This window comes from Tachysurus vachellii, chromosome 13, assembly GCF_030014155.1.
Source record: "Tachysurus vachellii isolate PV-2020 chromosome 13, HZAU_Pvac_v1, whole genome shotgun sequence".
NCBI classification, from domain to species: domain Eukaryota; kingdom Metazoa; phylum Chordata; class Actinopteri; order Siluriformes; family Bagridae; genus Tachysurus; species Tachysurus vachellii.
Window position 1 is genome coordinate 8,672,979 of NC_083472.1, and position 20,524 is coordinate 8,693,502.

Genomic DNA, 20,524 nt, shown 5'->3' on the forward strand with positions numbered 1-20,524 from the left:
AAATGCTGTTTACTTAAGGATCCGAGCGCAGCCAGTCGCAGCTGTACAACACAAAGGGCGGGTCCTGATTCTCACACTGCTGTAATAAACACTACACTAAAACACACGTCTAATAAGAAAAAAGGTTTTGTTGGTATACGGTTTTGGACGTAACTAGACATCAGCTCGTGATTAAAGATGCAACTGGTTTAATTAAGAACCATTAAGAGTATTAAGAGCATTAAGAGTCTCTGTTTGAAACAATGGCATTATTTGAAGCATGCTGTTTTAACACTTTACTTGTACATACATCTGAGCAAACAAGTCCTACAGACGTTTAGATTTTAGGGCATGGACAAATGCACACTTGTAAACAAATTATAAAAAAACAAAATGTACAACAAGCTAATAAAATATATACAACACTGAATCGTTACGTTCAAGATCAAGACAAATGCTGACCAAAGAAAAGGCATGTTTCTATACATTCCAAGTTACAGCAAGTCGCAAAGCCGAATGGTGCATGAATGTTCTCTTTTATATAAAAGAGCTTTAAAATGTTTTTTCCCTCCTGCTGCAATGCTCTACAAGATCGTCTGTGAGAGCTTGAGCATAGTCAGAATTCCAGTCTCTCTGGAAAATCTTATGTAGTTGATTTTGCACTGTTTGCTGGCCCTCTTCCACCACAGAGCCTGTCTGATTCACCACAAGCCCAACTCCAGCTGTCTGGGTGAAATAATTTTCAGACCAATTAGAGGTTCCTGCAAACAGAATAGAAATACCAACCAGATAAGAGTTTAAATAACAATAAATACTCAACAAATAAGTCATCAACAAATACATGACAAAAAAAAAGTAAGCTCACCTATGTAGACAACACGATCTGTCACCATAAACTTGGCATGATTTACACGGGCAAATGGAATCTGATGTTGCGCTGATGTATAAGGAACCTCAAAAACTCTCTGGAAAATGCACATAAAAATTAAATGAGGTCATTATTCCACTAAAATGCTAGGTATGGAAGTATTTAAAATACTACTAGAAATCTCCAACATACAACATGAATGTTACATCCGAGGGGTGTCTTGCTGAGTACTGATAAAGACTGTAGGAAGATGAACATGGATTTAGGAGAGTGGCTCCAGCAGCTGACCAACAGATTCACCTCCACCTTTCGGGCACATGCAGCGTCCCGCAGCGCTGAATCGATAGCAGGCCAAAACCTAATACGATACAGTGTATAGAATGAAGTGAGAAATTTATTCTTCTAAAAGTTATACTTTAAAGGATGCATCACATTTATCACTGATCCTCTCAAAGGATGTTACCTTGTTTTAGGGGTGTACTGGGACATGGGAAGGTAGTCCATCACAGACACATAGATGAATTTTTTGGCATCAGCAATTACAGAAAGGATAGCTGAGAGATCATCTGTCCTTCCAGAAACTGATAATTGAGGTGGAGCGCTCTTAATAGAAAAACAGTAAGGTTTGCTAATTAGCATACGTGCCATGTTAATAAGTAAAGAATTAAACATGACAGGGTGTGCAGTTATAGGAAAATAATCAATTACAGGATGGTTCCTATAACCACACATTCCAAATTCTAATTCCTCTTATACCACAGCAATTTATGTTTTAATAATTAAAGAATACATCAAGCTTATTAACAAGCTATAGTTGTATTTTGATGTATTTGTGAAATATCCTCAGGTCAAATCTGTTGCTGTTAATTGCTGTTGCTGTTACATTACAGCTGATATAAACAGCCAATCAGTCACCAGTCTCTCAATTTTTCTCTCATGAAGTAAATAAAACCAAAATAGCAGCCCTTTGCCCTGAGGAGTCACTAGTGGCTAAATACTTGTTTATCATTATGATGTCTGACACTGAGGACTCCTTCAGTGAATGTTATATAGACGTCTGGTTACAGAAAACAGCGGCATTAAATGATTATAAATTCTTCTTTGAAAATGAATATGCATTTAATCCATTCTTAATCTTAGTTCCTGCATAGAAACAATAATGTGTTAGACCACGTGCATTAATACAAATCTGTGATTTGCAGCAGACACTACAGTCACTTATATATGGATTTAATGCCTTCTGATCAACAGGAGTTGACAATTCAAGCGAGCTGTGGTATAAAAGATAAAGGCACTTTACCATCACCAAGTGTTCATGAAATTAAGTTAACTTAATAAAATTGAATTAAGTCAACAGTCGACAAGTTCATGCATTACATTTACTTCAAAGAAAGTCTTTGAAGTGTCAGGATACCATTGGATATCACAGATGGTGTAAAAGGAGTCAGTGAAGACCAAAGAATGAGAATGAATTCGTCAGAGGATTACAACACTGTGTGTGAAATGTGAGTAGTGTGGTAACAGTATTTTTGAAATAAGGAAGTGACTCAAGACCACATTTTGAGACAGAGAACAATGGCATACATGTTATACTGAGTACACTGTGTATACAGTGTTATGGCATCCATTTGATACACGTGAGAGCAAGGCCAAGGAACTCACAGACAGATAGACACGTGCAGGAACACCGTTGAATTTAACAGTTAATGGGTACTTAATGCTGGAGAGCGCGGAGAATCGGCCAGGCCAGTAGGGAGGTAAGGTACTATTCTTCTGAGCACCAAGTTCCCAGTAGACTCCAAATATCCTTGCCGCATCCTGTGCCAAACAGCTGCAGTCCTCCACAGAAACACCAACTTCCTTTACCTGCAAAACATTTCAGTGAAAGAAGTAAAATATTGACTTATAGTGGATCCTTAGAAAAGTTCAAGTTGTATGGCTTTCCAAATTGTATAATTTATGTGAACTGTAAACACCCCACATTTTCTTGCCACCACAACCTCATGTTTTTGCTCCATTATGAGAGCATGTGTTTGACAGAGACAGACATGTATTGAATTTCAATATCCAAGTACAGATTTGCATTTTTGTCTCAGAAATATAGCAACCAGACATATAGAAATATACATGAAAAAATAGGTTTAAACTAAACTAAGTCCAGAAATTTCATGAAATAAAATTTGAGCGCATCACAAAGATATAATAAGCAAGTCATTCAGTAAGGTGCGTTGCCATCATTGTGTTTTGTTGTTGGATTTTATTTATTTGATCTTCTGTGCCAATTATCCTAAACAGGTTCAAAGGGAACCTTGAGCCTATCCTAAGGGACTGGGGCACAGGACAGAGAACACCTTAGATGAGATGCCAATCAACCTACAATGTTTTTGAACTATACTTTTAGGCAAAAGCAAAGTACCACTAATGTGTGCAGGGTGGAAGCAGGGATTGAATCCTTATTTGTTGTGACAAACATGTTGATGAATATTAGTTATCATAGTAATCATAATACTGTATATCATAGTATATTCAGAATGGGACATCCAGCATGACCATTTATAAAACATGTTTTGATCTCTGTGGTCATAGACAATTCTTTTTTGATCACACATCCAAAGGCTATTTTCATCTAGACTGAAAGAAACAAACTGTCAGGTTTTCTGACATTTAGAATGCAAGATGTTGATATTTTATGATACCTGGGTTAGCGAGCGCCAGTCCATGTTTGCGCTTCCTACATACATGTGCTTCTTGTCCACAACCCAAAGTTTTGTGTGGACGATACCTCCAGTGATGTTACTAAGGTCAACCTCTCTGATCTCTGCACCTGGAAGCCAAAATCAATGGATAAGACACTTTGCTCCTGTGAAATTCTAAACACAGTAAAACTGTCAGATCTACCTGTTCCTGTTAACTCATCTGTATCTGCTCTGTACGTCTGAGGTGCGTTAACAGCAATCTCTAAATTCACACCTCTAGATTCAAGCTGTTTCAGGTGATCCAACAGTACTTTGCCCTGCAATAGAAAATAATTAAAATAATTCAGACTAGTCAGAAGAAAAAACTGAAGGCAGAATAATGACTTTCTGAGCATGAACAGTGTGTGGTAAAAGATAACAGTTGAAAATATTGGTTGTTGCATGCAAACACACACACAACAAAGCTGTTTCACCTGCATTGCACTGGGATCAATCAGGCCAATATCTGAGTCTCTCAGTGTGAGGTAGAAAGCAGCAATGTTGACTGAGCTGTTAGCTCGGTTCAGAAGGTTAGTCCAGGTGTGTGTGATGCTCTGCAGTTGTGGGGAGCCAGAGGGAAAGAGCATTCCTTCAGGGATACTCTCAGTAAGAGTCAACCTAGAGGGTAGGAGGATTCAGAATAATATGCGAGTGTAAAACATCTTGAGATTTTAGTATTCTGTCAAACTTTTTTTTATTATAAATACCTACAGGCTCAGATAACAAAAACAAGTTCTCTCACCTACAATCAGAACTGCATTCCTCTTGGGGCAACCAGAAACCTTCAAGCCAGTGCAGTTCCAGCTGCACCATAAGGTGGGACACAGATCGAGGGACACCGTACAGCCAAATGTGTTGACCAAATCCAACCAAAAGCAGCAGGATAGATGGGAAAATACAGAAGAGTGCAAAGCTCTTTGCTCTTGTCTAGCAAACACAACAACAAAAATAAAACAGCTTTAATTTACCTTCGTGAAAATAACACACATTACAGAGGTCACCTACTTAGTAATTGGGTACCATTTTTTCATTCCAAAAGTTATTCATGTTTATACTCCAGCACTGTTGAATTCTCAAATCTGACACCGTGGTCAGTGCTTTTTAAAAGTCAGTTCATTGTCCATTGTCCTAAGTCTGCAGAGTTTACTTCGATTACACAGTAACATTTTCTTGTCTTGTTAAGTTTAGGTTTGTAAGGGAACGACTGTTTATAGCTACTACAATATGAGTGGTGATAAGAACTAACTTGTCTCACAGTCATTCCACAACAAGAAACTACAAACTGGGCCTTTTTTAAATAAATAAAATGGAAAATTTATTCATTGACAGATTGCTGTGGTGTAAGAGGAAATAATACACTCCGGTGGATGCTCTTATTAGAATATAATCCTCAATGTAACAAATACTTTAGATCATACACTCACCGATGTGCTGTGTTTTGGTTTTGCTTTTGAACGGCCTGTTTGGCTCCTTGTAGGCACATCATTTTGCTGCGAAAAAGTTTCAGGAGACACATCGACGCAAAGCTTTTTAGTGTCTTTTAATCCTGAAAACTGCTTTTGGGCATCCTCCAGGATTGATGCTGGTGGTATTTCTTTTTCAAGCCTCTCCTTCAATTCATCTCCAATATCCTGCATAAATTCGCTGAGTTTTTGTTCCAGATTATCCTGAATAACAGCATGTGACTGTTGCTTGTCTTTTGACTGAAACTCTGTATTTGCATCCAGAGGCTCTGCAGGTGGTTCTGAGGCTGAACCTGTGTCATGGGACTCTGATTCTTCTCTAAGACTCGGTCGGTGAAGTGCTTCCTTAAGACCTTCGTTATCATTTGGATCAGAAACCTGGTTTCCTTCATGTGGTATTGATGTAGACTCTGAAGTTTCAGACTGGATGGGATCTGACATACCTGCCACAGAGAGATCATCAGTGCTGTGTGAGTGTATGCGAGTTGACAGAATAGGCAAGGCTGTTTCTCTTTCACCAAACACTGGCGATTTTGTTCGCAAATTCTCTCCAGAGCTGATCCCTTTCTCTTTCATTTGACATTCTCTACTTGATCCTTCAGGCTTTAATGGCAGCTGTGACTCTGCAATTTGGGTAGTGGTTCGCTTGCGAGTCAGCGAGCTTTGGAAAGTGGGGATACGTGAGGAAGGTTTTCCAGCTTTTCGTGAATCCTCCCCCTCTGTCTTCTTTTCAGTGCTCTTTTCATCTTCATTCTCCTTTAAAATCTGGTCTGCAGATGTCGCAATATGGATATCTTCAGTTTCCTATAATGATAATTTAAAGTTTGCACATCCAGTTATTTCATTTGGTAAAATGCCACATTAATTATTAAACATATAAAGATTGGACAAAGAGTGGTGCAGGACTGGTCTGCATCAGACCACACCTTTAACGTTTAATGCATAAAAGACCAATCAAAATGAACGAAAAATTGGAAAACAAACAACAATGCACTTAGTTCAGTGGTAAAGATTTGCTTTAGCATGGCTAGCTAGCTTATGGGTTTTAAACAGAATGAGCTAAAATTCGTTAAAATAGCTAACAAGATTAGCTGGATGCACACAGCTAAAAAAAACAAAACAATTATTAACTTACCATTATTTGAGCCACTAACTGACAGCTCAATTTACAGGACTGTCTATTACTACTAATCTAATCAAAGTACCAGGTTTTGGCTTCAGTGCTAGCTTTAGCTGATTAGCTAACTGTAATTTTATGGTACTAAGAGCTAAAGCCGTTAGCAAGAATGCTACATATGGAAACAAGTCGCTCTCCGTCTCTTTCTCTCTTTCTTCCTTTCTGCTACGTGGCTGCGGTTCAGTTTTGAGAGAGAGAGAGAGAGAGAGAGAGAGAGAGAGAGAGAGAGAGAGAGAGAGAACCTCGCCTACTTACACTTAAACACCCACCTCTGAAAAACTGTAAATATGTCTGAGTCGTGATGAGCGCCGCACTGCAGCGTGTGTTTGTTTGCGTGCAGCTCGTCGTCCCATCTGAACAAAAATAACCAAATAACCACGTTAATCAAAGACGAACACGGTTTGTAATCTCTGTAAAAGTATGTGAATATGCCGCTATAAAATGAGATCAGAGCTCGAGGGATTGTGTTGATTTTTAAACACAGGGGTGAACCGATACACGACGCGTAAACCGAATGTAAACAGTTTATGAGCCAAAATTGAAGCAGCCGCGGTTTCCGGTCCTCACTTTCCATTGGTGCTGTGAGTGAGGGACTGGTTCATCACTGCAGTCCATCTCCTCTAGAGGGCGACGTAGAGCTCACTCCAGTTTATTTGTTTACACGCTGATTCGATTTTGTACACAGCAAAATTACAGCAGTAACAATGGAAGCAGGGGCGGTTCTAGACCTTTTTAGGGTGGCTTCAGCCCCCCTGTCTGTGATCTCAGCCACCCTAAAACTAAAAGTAGAATTTTTACTTTCATAAATAAACAATAAAAATTACGTTAAAATGCAGGACATGTCGTCGATGGGAAAGAAATTTATTTATCAGTTTGATCCAAGAGCGATTTTTTTATTTTGCTTTTACGCACATGCGTTGTAGTCTTTCAAAAGTGCGTCATCAGCTGTCTGCTTTATTTGAACGGAGAAGCACAGGCACGCGCAGCGTGCACGCGCAGTCAGAGCTGGAGGCACTTATCTATAACGTTAATCGGCGCAAAGACGGCAACCAAAAGCAGTGAAATTCACTATTCTTATTACCAGAGTTGATAGCACAAACAAAATATTAATGCAAAAAATCCATTCAATACTAAATAAAAATAACATTTAATGATTTGGTCTTTGTCTTGTGATTTTTTTTTATTAATGACTGCATTCATTGGACACACTCTTCGTAGAAAATGCACACATACATGAACTGATTTGATTCAAGACTGGCATCATTACATCATGCATAAAATGTTGGTGTCCACTTTTGCCATTTTAAATAATACCATAACTTTTGGCTTACTATGTAGTCATATAATATCTAATATAAAACTCTTCTTGTTTTAAATTCTCACTGAGGGCTAAAGCCCCTAAAGATGAAATCCTAGAACTGGCCTGACATACAAGAGAGAGAGAGAATCTAAAGATTTAATCTATCAACATCATCATATTTAACTTTCTGTTATTTTATAACTTAATTTTACCGTTTTATGTTCAATTAAATTTCATTAAGGGCTTGAATATGAACATGAACATAAAAATTAACCATGAATAAAATATGTTATATGTGTAACGTAATAATTCTGTGGATCCTGTTTCTAAAAATATCCTGCAAAATGCCTTTATTCTTACAACAATGCAGCAAATAAAATATATTAAGATTATCATGGTGTCCACTATAATGGATATTTATAAGTGGGCTAGTATTTTAACTAGCTCTCACACCTGCAATGTGGTGGTGATGGTGGGGGGTATTATTGTAGACACAAATTATATTACTAAATCTTTTGTTTCTATAAGTTGTAAAACATTGTTTTGCAGTAGTAGAAGTCGATTCTGTAGACAGGAAGAAGAAATAGTTAACCTCAAAATTAACAAATTAGGTACCACTGGAAAGCCCAGAATGTCATGTTTAGTGTGCAAAGGGAAGTCACAAGGTAACTCACACGAGAGAGAGAGAGAGAGAGAGAGAGAGAGAGAGAGAGAGAGAGAGAGAGACAGACAGAGAGAGACAGACAGAGAGAGAAAGAGAGACAGAGAGAGCGAGAGAGAGACAGACAGAAAGAGAGAAGGAGAGAGAGAGAGAGAGAGAGAGAGAGCGCGAGCAAGAGAGAGTGAGAGTGAGAGAGAGAGAGAGAGAGAGAGAGAGAGAGAGAGAGAGAAATCTGAAAATATTTGTGCCCCTTAGTTCCAGAAAAAGAAAATTCTATTCTATTCTATTCTATTCTATTCTATTCTATACCGTACTGTACCAATAGAGGGCGAAACTTTAACACACAGAAATCTGTGCCATTAGTTTCTGGTTGACGCGAACTGAGAACCCCGAGGAAGTAAACCGGACTTCACTGTGACAGCTGATTTTCCCCTAAGACACGGTGAGATTGTTTCACATTTTACTTTGGTTTAATAACGACAATAAAACATTTCACCGGAGATTTGTGTGACTCGGAATAGCTTTATCAGCTAACGGATAGCTCGATCTTATCTTAGCAAAGTTAGCTTAATGTTTGTAGCAAAATAGCTAGCTGTGTTTACCTCAGTTGTTGCTGCTGCTGTTGTTGTTGTTGGTAAGGAAATGTTATATAGCGAGATATCTTTTGCGGAGATCCATTAAATCTCGCTGATCGGACAACCATCATAAATATTATTTGTGTTATTCGTAGTTTACAGCTAGTTTCGAGTAGCTTTTCAAGCAGAACATTATGTAGTCGTTTTGCTAATGTACCGAGTATAACTTTGTACTTTCGGTTTATCCCACATAGGCACTGTTGAGTATTTTGATCGTTTTATCTTTCTTTTACAGGTTTGGACCTCAACTTTGCTTGGATCAGATCCTTAGTCCATTGCCTCTGTCATGAAAGTCTTACATCAACACCTAATGTATTTCTAAAGAGTGTTGTGGGATTAGATCCTAATACTCCTTGGATATCTAACGGAAATGATTGATCTTTTCTTGAGATAGACTTAACAAAAACAAAAACAAAGTCCATACGTTTAAGGGCTTCTCAGCACTATGAACCGAATACATCTGTTCATGTAGACAGCTGGTCTCTTTTTATTTATCCAGTTTATATCATTTCCACTTAGTTTTGGTTTATTTCTCTTTATGCCATGGAGGTTACACCAACTGATTCCAACTCTTCCATTCCTCCACCTTTCCCAATAAGGCCAGCTATGGCTCCATCTGTACAGCTTGGAGTCACCATACTTTACACTTGCTTGTATGGAGCTCTGTTCTGGATCGTATACATCCAGCTCTGGTTATTGTTATTATATCGCCATAAGAGATGGAGCTACCAGAGTGTTTTTCTATTCCTCTGCCTGTTTTGGGCAGCCCTTCGAACTACTTTGTTTTCATTTTACTTTGGTGATGCTGTTGCTGCCAACCACTTGCCAACTCCGATATATTGGCTCCTCTACTGTTGCCCAGTGTGCCTCCAGTTCTTTACTCTGAGCCTCATCAATCTCTATTTTACACAGGTAAGACATATGCAAACATTCAGAACTATCCCTCATTTCTTGTTTGAACATTGTTTCAGTTTTTGTATTGTCCTATGTTAACAGGTCTTGCTCAAAGTTAGAGACCTGTTTAGTATCGAACCCAGAAGAGGATTGTGAGTAACTTTATGATTTCATTTTTTTTTCTTTTCTAAAAAGCTGCCTTATGTGTGATCCAAGATGACCCAACTTTTTAAGGGTCCTATTTAAAGAGTTTTCTTTTTCTCTCAGGCTTTTGGCCCGCTGTGCATATGCAGCCATGAGTGTGGTCTTCTTATGTGTCAATGTGGTATGTGCCAGCCTCGGGGAGCGAGGGGATAGAGGTTGGGCCAGGAACAAAACATGGACATTGGTTCTAGTTCGCGTCTTGGTAAATGACCTTCTTTTCATAATCGAGGCTGTGTGCCTGGCCACTTCGCTGCTTATCCTGACCCGATTCTCTCCCACTACCAGCCCTTATTTAAACAGTAAGGTACAATAAACTTAAATTATCACTTTGTATGTTTGTAAGATTTGATATTATAATAATAAAGTTAAATTGGGAGCAATTTTGAATTTACTGACAGAACATAGTGTCCATATTTTGTGTCCATCCACAATACATTGTCCTCTTTTGTATTGCAGGGTACAAGCCTTTGGAGGACAGCTGTGCTTGGAGCAGGTGTGATCCTTCTCTTCTCAAGCAGAGCATGCTATAACCTTACTGTACTCATCTTGTCACAGAATTACAAGGTGGAGTCCTTTGGCTTTGACTGGTACAACATCTCAGATCAGGTATTGAAGCTTGACGGATTTATGAAGTGAAATCATGATGGAAATGCATTCGAATATTTTGAAGAGCCATTTTTACTTCTGTTTTCCCCCAAGGCTGATCTTCGTAATGATCTTGGAGACATGGGCTACATTATTTTCGGAGCCATTCTTTTCATATGGGAGCTCCTGCCCACAAGCATGCTCATTCTCATCTTCAGAGTGCCACGTCCTCCTAAAGAAATGGTTAGCTTTTCTTCTGTTAACAGTAATAGCAGACCTTCTTGCCTTAACAAATTTTGCTTAGAAACCCTGCATTTTAACAATGGGATGAAAGTAAAAGTAAGTTTAACTTATGACTCAAATTAACAGCATAAGAATAAATGAATAAAGATGGCAGAAGAAATAATCATCACATGACTCTCGTTAAATAATTAGAAATTGTATTGGTGCTTTGAACTCTACAACTACGATTAACTGGCGCCTCCAAGAAGCGCTGTCTCCTTCTCTCCCAATTTGTCTCGCCATGTCAGTTTTTATTTTAATTCACCTTTCCCTGTTGAAAGATGGGGCAGTGTACAGAAACTCCAGTATGTACTTCTGTACTTGGTCTAGCATTTTTATACCGTGCCCATTCAGTGCAAGTCTGTATTGTTCTGTTAATGCTTTTTTAAAAAAAAAAAAAAAAAATCAGATTTAAATGCTTTTCAGAACTGTAGTCCTGTTATCAACACAAGGGCCTCACGCTCATATTTCTTTGATGATCCACGAGGGATAGATGGCGATGCAAATGCTTGGTCACACGGCATACGGCCTAACAGCAGGTATAGTACCACTGACAGTTACACAACGCTGTCACACTCCTACTTTTACTAGTAGCGAGGGATTGTTTGTGCAGAATACAAACTATTTCACCAGGATGCCTTCAAGGTAGACGCAAGAGTAAGAATAATCAGTAGAATAATAATCACTTAAAAAAACATTTTGTATTTCTAACAGCTGGTTTGGCTCCAGTGAGACGACTCCGCTGTTGTTCAACAGAGCAGATCAGACAAACCAGCATCACTCTCTCTACTCCACCCCACAAACCTGAGTGCTCAACAGAAGGGGTTTTGGGATTTGAGATTGAATATTCTCAGGCAATAATGCATCATTACCTCTGCCTATGAAGTCTCCTAGGTGATATTTGCACTGAAACCTGGTGTACACGCTTGCACATTCCATTTTCATGCTTGTAATTTAATAACTATAGCAGCATTTTAAGGAGCCTCTCTCCTGTTTACATAAATAAGGACCACTAAAGGGCTTTTTTTTTTTGTTTTGTTTAAGAAATGAAGAGAAACCATATTAGAAATGTTGACTGGAGTGCTTAATGTGCAAGTGTTTTTTCAGACTTATTTTAAATGCTTTTAATATGAACAATTTTAAGTGTTTATTTTTTTTCCTGTACTTTAATTTAATTGCATTATAACATGAGATTCCTAATGAAGATATGTTATGACTAATTATTTTTACATAATTTTCTTTTGTGGAATTTAAAAAACGACAACTGTGAGTTTATTGAGTGATTTATTCTGCATTATTTACAGATCTTCCTATTAAAATACTTTATACAGTATGTACAGTTTGTTAATTTATGCCACTCGACGGTAAATTCTCCCCATCAAAGCAAAGATCAGATCTGAAAAAAAGAGCTAGAAATAATGAAAAGACAAACAGTACAAAAAAAAAAATCTATTTTCAACAATAATATTTCAATGTTCATTTTGTGGGCTTGCAGAAAAGTGTGATTATATTAAAAAGAAAACAAAAACAAAAAAAAAACCAGATGAACTATGAATGTTAAAAAGATTTTGCTTCGGATGCATTATTAATTCCGCATATATCAATGTGGAATCCACTCTTCTGTCTGTGAATCTCCTTAGACATCATCCAAAGTTTCTAAGTGACCAACATAAGAGCCCACTGTGAAACAACTTAATAGCTCAAGCACCCACAATGCCAAAGCAGGGTAACATGAGGAGACTTTCTACTGTATAAAGTCCTTTGTCAAAATGCAATGCCTGGACTGCTGGTTGAAGAATCATTGGTCCAGAGGTGGTGTGGTGTCCAGCTTGCGTAGGCGGCGGCGTCTCAGTTCAGCAGCGCTTGGCTCTCCGTCCACCTCTGCCACTTCTTCCTCCACCTTCTCAACTTCTGTAGTGGAATCTGGTTGGGAAAATCCAGTAGCTCCACTGACAGAACCAGCTACAGGGATCAAAAATAATAAAATATGTATCACAAATGATTTAGTTACTTCAAGCAGAAGTTGCTGAGTTGATTAATTCGCTCTCACTGATTTGTGATCCACTCTCTTGGGTGGAAGCTTCAGTTTTTCCTGATCCACTCGTTTCACTAGCGTTGCTCTCTGCTCGAGGAGGACTGGTGAAGAGCAGGGAACGGGGAAAAAAAAGATTAATAGGGTACAATTGATGAGTACTTCTGTTTTAGTCTGTTTAGCATTTTTCGGAATTCCACCAAAAGGTATTTGTGTACCTGAGCGAAGCGACAGTCGTGAGGTAATGGTGGATATTAAGCATGGCAGCATCCAGCAGTGTGTGGATGTTCTGAAGGCACTGCAGTCTGGCCTCCAGACCACGGCGGCCTTCCTGCTCCAACTCCCTCAGTTCTTCCTCTGACATTGTGGACAGAGATGGTGGGGGCGGAGGCATCGTTGACACTAATGGACAAATAGAGGGACGAATAAGCTTATATAGTTAAATATCTTCATAGTTACAAACAAGTAAAGTCTACAAGATTTAGTTTTGATCATATACATTATATTACATTGAAAAACAGAAAGATTTTTTTTCCTTCCCTAGTTTGACATATTACCACCAGATATATATTTATTTGTTCATCTTCAGAAACCCTTTATCCTTGCCAGGGTCACAGTAAATTAAGAGCCTATCACAGGCTCAGTGTGCACAAGGCAGGAATTAACCTCGGATACAATTCCGGTCCATTTCAAGGCACACAGATTTACACCCAACGCAAATTTCACATAGCCAATCTATCCAAGGCCATGTTTTTGGCAGGTTAGAGGTAACATGTAGAGGTAACAAAAACTCCACCCAGACAGTAAGCTGAGTTTAAGATCAAAATAGAGATACGACATTGTGCTTTCACTAGAGATAATGACCTCACAGAATGCTTCAAGTATAAACCAGCTTGGTTGGTTGTGGCATACTCACTGAAAGGTGGAGGAGGAGGCATGGGCAACCATGGTGCTGATGGAAATGGAGGGGGCATAGAAAAGGGGAAGCCAGGCACTCCAGGCACAGGAGCTGCAGCAGCAGCAGCAGCACCATCTGCACCAGTCTGGCTTGAGCTACTTGCTCCTGATTCTGCATATTCAATGTGTAAACATGGCATTCATAAAAATCTGGTCTTTTCCTCGTTTTATGAAATGCACCAAGATTTGTTTACAACTAGCTAACAAACATGCATTAAAATGTGTTTATTTGTGAATAATTGTGGAGCACAATCCCTAGTCTGATCATTTCTAGCACTGTCACTCACAGAGTCGGGTACTGTGAACACCACAGATCCATGAAATACAGCTAGGGGCCGTAACGATGGAGGAGCTACTCTTAATTAGTTGTTGTGGTTATGGGGCTAATTGACTAATTACTTGAACTAAAGATGTTTATCTCCTTTATAATACTCTCACCTGCCCCTGATGTTTGGATCGCATCTGCACTGGTCTGTGGCGTGCTGGAGGCTGCCTGAGCAGCAGGAGGAGCAGCAGGAGGAACTGCACCAGGGAAGGGAGCCCAAAATGGGAAAAGGCCTGGGGGGAATTGAGGCATCACACCTGGAGCAACTGAAGAATATACACACAACTGTTAAGAGAGACTGCATTAAACATTGGTTAATAATAATTTAAAGTGAGTGTAAATCAGATAACTGGACTTACCATTAGCAGCCGGGGGAGCAGGAGCATTAGCTGGAGCTGCTGGGGCTGCAGGGGCAGCAGCAGCAGGAGTGATATTTGGCTGTGAAGCTCGCAGAACATCCATGCGGCATGTCGGGCATGTCTGCTGCCTCTGGAACCATGACCGAAGGCAACTGTGACAAATAAATATACAGTTAGTTATGGAACCATGTGTTTCACTTAAGATAATCTTCATTATATATATACACATATAAACACACACACACACACACACATATATATATATATATATAATGTGTGTGTGTGTGTGTGAATATGTATATATAATGAAGATATATGTATGTGTATCTCAGAAAAACAAACTCGAGGTGCAACTCAAGAAAATAATAAAGAAATAAATAAACAGCAACCTAGAGTGAAAGATGTGGTTGCAAGGCAGCTTCTTGGCTCCAGTTACCATCTCTTCTCGACAGATGATACACACATTGTCGGAAGCTTGCAAGTCCTCAGGAGTTGCATCTGGGTAACTACAAAAGACCAAGGAATGTTTTAATACCAAAATGTATGGTCTATGTATGTTTCAAATATTCTAGAAAATCACTTACAGCGTGTTCATGTTGCGAATGGCTCGTCGAGACATTATGGCATCTGTTACAGCTTTCTTGAACTGCCTGTAATGAAAAAGCATTTTTTTTTTCATAAAAAAAAAAACAACAATATTATAGTTTCCTGCAGTTCCTTCTTTGCAGTTTAAATGCAAATACTGTTTTGTCTATTGAACAAGGAAATGTTTTTGTTTTCAACCAAATGCTATGTTTAGAGAAAAAATAGGCAATTTGTTATGGGACTTTCCAAGAAGAGGAAGAAAAAACATTAATGACTTTCCTAGTCTAATACCACCAGTAAAAATATAATATGCAACACCGCAAAAGTCATGAGCACCAGATTATTGTTAAATACAAATTTTGTATTAAATGTTTATTTTATATACAAAAAAACCTCAAGGTATGACAGTGGCAGATTCTGATACTAATAGTGTTTTTCTTTTCATGTACTAGACTATACTATGCTATTCCAAGACTTTTACCTCAGCTTCTCATCCATATAATAAAGGACACCAATCAGAATGAGATTCCATATTGCCTCACCTCATTGCGAGATACATGGGTCGAATGGCAAACAGGGGGAAGGTGTGCACTTTGATCATTATGGTCATGAACGCCATGTAGAGCAGCACCTTAATAAATCCTGCAGGTTAGAAATGACAACATGTGTGAAGGTGTGAGAGCATCTGTCTATGCTTCTGCATGCTATACTGTTCAAAGAAAAACATCCCACCTGTAAAAAGCTCTGTGTAAAGCATATAGACTGCTTTATTTTCCCATGGGTTCTCACTCTGGAGGTCTATGGTGTGTAGGGTGTATTTAATGAAGGTGGTGAGAACCATGGTCATCAGAATTGCATACTGAAAGAGATCAAAGTGAAAAGAGTGAGAGAAAGAGAAAGTGATAAAGAAAGAAATGCAGAGAGAATGAGTCATATGTTCCTGGTTTGAACTGTGCAACAAAATACTAGGACTGGGTTTCCCCAAACTAGGAGTCCTGACCTTACATAGGGTTGCTTGATGTACAATTGGGGTCGTGAGAGAAACTCACAATCTCTTTAAATAAACATTGTAAATATTAAAGATAAATGTTGTGTGGTGATATTTGAAAAAATGCTACTTGGAAGTCACATTGAGACGAGCCATATTACTATGTACTTTTCTAAGTTGTTACGAACACTGACTTTCTTATTATGGTATTTTAAAAACCTCTTCTTGCACATCAGTCTTCTGGAATTCTAGATTCCAGCTCTATTTGAGATGCAGCCCAAAACAACACTATCACAGCAACTGTGTAAAGTATTACGAGAGACAGAGCTTGATATGGTACTTAGCATTGCTGTGCATGAAATAGCTAATCATCAACTGGACTTGAAAACCTGTGAGTGGAAAGTTCTGGCTCTGGCATGCCATCTAGTGAAGGTTACTTTATAAATCTACCAGATGTGCATAAGATAGGCAATAGTATTTAGCTTTTTATCATGTGTAAACCAGGCTGCTTGGCATCAGGCAGCATCACAAGACCTTGGTGTGGATTTTCCTTAGAACAGCATAACATTTCCCACTGGACTAGTAAATCAGTGCAAGTCCTTTGGTTTCTAGTCACTTACATATATATTACAAAACTAATAAACTATGCATCTGGAATTTAAACATGTAGTTATTTGAGGGGTTGTGTGCCCAAAAAGTTTTGAAACCGCTGAACCAGGGCATTCACCTGGTATTGTAACAGTAACCCCATACCTGAATTCTCTGAATTAGTGAATTAAACTGATCATTTAAAAATAAGGTTCCTTCAGATGAAATTATTTAAGCTTGTAAGAATCTCAAATCACAAACAATGCTCACCTCAAATCCGAAGACTAGCTGTACTGAAGCTCCTCTGGTGATGATGCTGTGGCAGGCGTGGTTGACAAATAAGAAGTCTAATACTCCTAGCAACACCATTAGAGCTGTGCGAGAAGATAAAAAAAAAGTGTCAACAGCTGAGAAAAAAAACGATGCAATATAAAGACACGCTTTCCAAATGCCTTCAATTCTGAGACCAGGTGCGGCCTCAAATTTTGCATAATGCTGAATATAGAAATGTAAATACGCTTGCAATCTGGGACCAGTAAATAACAGTTTCCGTTTGTGTGACAAGTGATGATGTGTGACTCCTAAAACCTTGTAGGAAAAAAGCCATCACCATGCAGTGTTAGTGATCATATAAACATAACAAGTATACAATTTATACTCACAGAGAACTCTGAAGTGGAAGACCCATGAGATATTTGGACTTCTTTCCATCTGCAAAAATAGAAATTAAACAAATAACATATGCTCATACTGATACTAATAATTTTAGATCATATTTCATTTTGATTGTGAAATTATAGGGTTTCATAAAAAAGGATCAACATTAACATTTAAGAGCATGAAAGTAACAATCTACAACTCAGGAATAATACAGGAGCAAAACTAAACACCGGTGTGCCTATGCACTAAAAAAGCATCATCCAACAATAAATGATCCTCAGGATTAACAGCATCTAATTCCTAGTTACATACAAAGTCCACTCTGTCTTCAGCCAGCCAATGAAAGCACTTGAGGAAGAGCAGCAAAGTGAAAAGGGCCACGAAACGAGGGGAGAAGTCATCCCTGAAGACTGTAAAGGCTAAGCAAGTCTCTGTCACTGCATACCAGGAACGCTCGATCAGGTGCTGGTGGATGGAGGGACACAATGTGAAATGCAAGGCTGACGTCACACCTATGTAGAAAACCTCAGGCTACACCAGAGCCCATTTTACTCAGATGCACACGTGCATACCTCCATCTCTGCAGCTCTCAGCTGGCCAAAGAACACCTTGCGCATGAACTTTCCCAGAAGAAAAACCAACACGAAAGCCTGGATATATAAAACCTGTCAAAGAGACCAGACTCTTTATATCAACACACTCTCAGGAAACTGGATGAACTCTACTAAATTCACAAATCACAAACACAAATGAAGCTATATTCATTTATATTCATATTTAAAAGTATTCACAGTCAAACAGTATCACTCTTCTGCATGAACACAGGAAATGTCTAAAGCTGATTTTACAGTGTATAATTATTACCAGTCTTAAAATTATTACTTGCCTCACTGTATGAGACGATCCCAATTCTAGAACAGTCTGTGCTCTAAAATATGTTCTCAATATCAGATTATACAATAGAGATTATATAATAATTTTCTGTCTATTTGTATTTAAATATGTTTATTTTTATGATTCTAATCTTATTTATAATGTTCTGTGTGTTATTGTTGTCTCCGTGTTCTGGAAGCATACGAAACAAACAAAATTCCTTCTATGCACAAGCATACTTGGCAATAAAGCTCCTTCTGATTCTGATTCTGATTCTATCTTATAGACCTGCAATTAATAAAAAAATTCTGTTTATGGTAGCCATAGGAATGATCATGGCTTGTGTAGAAAATAGAGCCAGGAACTGGAACATTTCTGCTCATTAACCTGTATCATTTAGGGATTTTCACTGCTATTGCTATATCTGTACTGTAAAATCTTGTGCCACTTGTTATAGCAACGGTCACACACTGCCATTGACGCTGCCGATCTTGTGTGATGTGGGTATTTTGGCTTTAAGAAAAAAAAAAGCCTGCTTTACTCTAACTGCATTAAAAACATGTCTCCATGTACTTGTTATGAAAGTCTATGATGAAACCGAGAAAGTAAATAATTATGATGGCCTGACTAGCACTCTCATAATCTTTTGGATGCACTTACTGCCATGCTTGGACTGCTTTTGGTGAGGTATACCACTGTAGGATAGAACTGGTGTTTGAGGAAATAGGCATGAGCCACCACGGCTCCGGTGAGAGCCAGACTAGTGGCTGTTACCAAAGCTGCTCGAACCATATTTGTGCTGTAAGAATGGGGACATAAAAACATAAAATACAGGCCTTAGGAAAAAGTACACAGGCTTTATCTTTATCAATATTTCAGACAGGTCAAACAGATCATTAATAATAAGGGCTCAAGGTGGCCATTTTCACATCAACGTTACTCAAAATAATCTTTCCTATATTCAGATCCAGTTTTTGGACCAGCATTGACATTTTATATCTGCAATATTATTCCTAATGATAAAAATAATTAGAGAAATTTCCGTTAATGTTTAGTATAATAATTATTATTACTAATGTTGTTACTGGAGTTATGTTATATTTAATATTTAAAAAAAATTTATATACAAACGTTGCATGGTTTTATTTGTTATTAATAAACAATATAAAAGCAGTTATAATAATAAGCAGTTTTAATTATTATGCAAATATACATATATTTAACTAGATGAAGGCTTATTAGCATAAACAAATGTTTTTTTTTTTCCTGTACAAGTTCTGATATAAAATACTTTATATCAGAGAAGAATATGTAATATGTATATTACATATTTTTATCTGTAAGAATATGAGAACATCTTAAATAACTGTTGACTTTAGCTAAACCAGATATACCAAGATCTATCAGCTTATAGCTTCGGTTTGGTTTAGATATCCTCCTGTAACTATGCTAGCTAGCAGATGGAAAGTAACGCTAAACTACTACGTGATAGATTCTGAAGCAACATAATTAGTTGTAACTTGGTGACAAAATATCTCGCAGACATCATGATGGTAGTTTACTTCTACCTCGGTGTGAATTAGCCACACAGCTAACCAGGCTAATCATAGCATAGCCTAGCCTAGCCTAGCCTAGCATAGCATAGCTCTGAGCTCCTGCAGTGCGGATTGACCTGAACTCCTCTTACCGCCCGCTTCTGCTTCAGAAAGGGCAGAAACCTCCGCACTGTGAGCCAAAGGAGCGGAGCTCAACGCTGTAGCCGACACATAAAATATGGACCACGTCTAAATCCCCATCCAACACAATCACGTCTCGTTCAGCCGACACATATAAAGCTCGCAGAAGCACTCGGGCGATTACGTGTTTATTTTTCGCTTGTTCTACAAAAGGCCACCTCACTTCCGCCGTTCCTGCGTGACGTCACCGGCAAGCCTCACAAAACCGTAAATATTAGAAAACACCGTCATTTCTCCACGTTACTATTATTTTAATGGCATTTCACAAGAAAGCAAGACAGATGTTAGCAAAACATAGAAGTATTCACCAATAACTGTAGAATAAATTCTCAGGTAATGATTACAGGAAATATAAATCTAAAATATTAGCTTTACAAAGAGTAAACGCCTGGATGAAAAGGTTGGATCTGATTGGTCCAGGTACCCCAGTACTGCTACCGTAAACCATCTATGTGTAAAGTTGGTTTATTAACATATTTTTTTAAAAAAGTGTTATTTAATACTGTACAATCCAAAATAAAAGTCAGTTTGTGCGATTGAAATATTTGAAGGTTTTTTGTTTACAATTCTTACTATATTTTTAACTTAAGTAGCCAATTTTTATTCAAAAACAATAGATTGAAATGAATTTCTGTTAT

At 38.2% G+C, this 20,524-nt stretch overlaps 3 protein-coding genes across 5 annotated transcripts; 1 reads left to right on the forward strand and 2 right to left on the reverse strand.

The window, feature by feature from the left end:
• Positions 1-171: 171 nt before the first annotated feature.
• pld7 (phospholipase D family, member 7) lies at positions 172-8,964 on the reverse strand. 3 transcript variants are annotated; one of them, XM_060884621.1, is made up of 12 exons: positions 8,786-8,964; positions 6,492-6,575; positions 5,007-5,849; positions 4,325-4,509; positions 4,017-4,200; positions 3,746-3,860; positions 3,544-3,671; positions 2,510-2,713; positions 1,311-1,450; positions 1,040-1,205; positions 845-944; positions 172-740 (listed from the first exon to the last, which is right to left on the reverse strand). In XM_060884621.1, the coding sequence occupies exons 2-12, from the start codon at positions 6,573-6,575 to the stop codon at positions 532-534; spliced, it is 2,358 nt and encodes a 785-aa protein (XP_060740604.1). In that variant the 5' UTR covers positions 8,786-8,964; the 3' UTR covers positions 172-531. The 3 variants fall into 3 exon arrangements, with proteins under 3 accessions (XP_060740604.1, XP_060740603.1, XP_060740605.1); XM_060884620.1 differs by lacking the exon at positions 8,786-8,964 and adding an exon at positions 6,790-6,857; XM_060884622.1 differs by lacking the exons at positions 6,492-6,575; positions 8,786-8,964 and adding an exon at positions 6,181-6,396.
• On the forward strand, positions 8,449-12,116 carry gpr137 (G protein-coupled receptor 137). The gene is made up of 8 exons (XM_060884624.1): positions 8,449-8,625; positions 9,054-9,730; positions 9,815-9,864; positions 9,980-10,220; positions 10,373-10,522; positions 10,616-10,744; positions 11,210-11,322; positions 11,498-12,116. Exons 2-8 carry the CDS (start codon positions 9,362-9,364, stop codon positions 11,589-11,591), a joined length of 1,146 nt encoding a protein of 381 aa, XP_060740607.1. The 5' UTR covers positions 8,449-8,625; positions 9,054-9,361; the 3' UTR covers positions 11,592-12,116.
• Positions 12,051-20,059, reverse strand: syvn1 (synovial apoptosis inhibitor 1, synoviolin). Its single transcript, XM_060884623.1, has 16 exons — positions 19,838-20,059; positions 18,811-18,949; positions 17,850-17,942; positions 17,590-17,742; positions 17,280-17,328; positions 16,888-16,991; positions 15,774-15,900; positions 15,584-15,683; positions 15,041-15,106; positions 14,846-14,962; positions 14,457-14,608; positions 14,211-14,363; positions 13,732-13,884; positions 13,034-13,217; positions 12,834-12,919; positions 12,051-12,745 (listed from the first exon to the last, which is right to left on the reverse strand). The coding sequence occupies exons 2-16, from the start codon at positions 18,940-18,942 to the stop codon at positions 12,582-12,584; spliced, it is 1,833 nt and encodes a 610-aa protein (XP_060740606.1). The 5' UTR covers positions 18,943-18,949; positions 19,838-20,059; the 3' UTR covers positions 12,051-12,581.
• Positions 20,060-20,524: the final 465 nt, after the last annotated feature.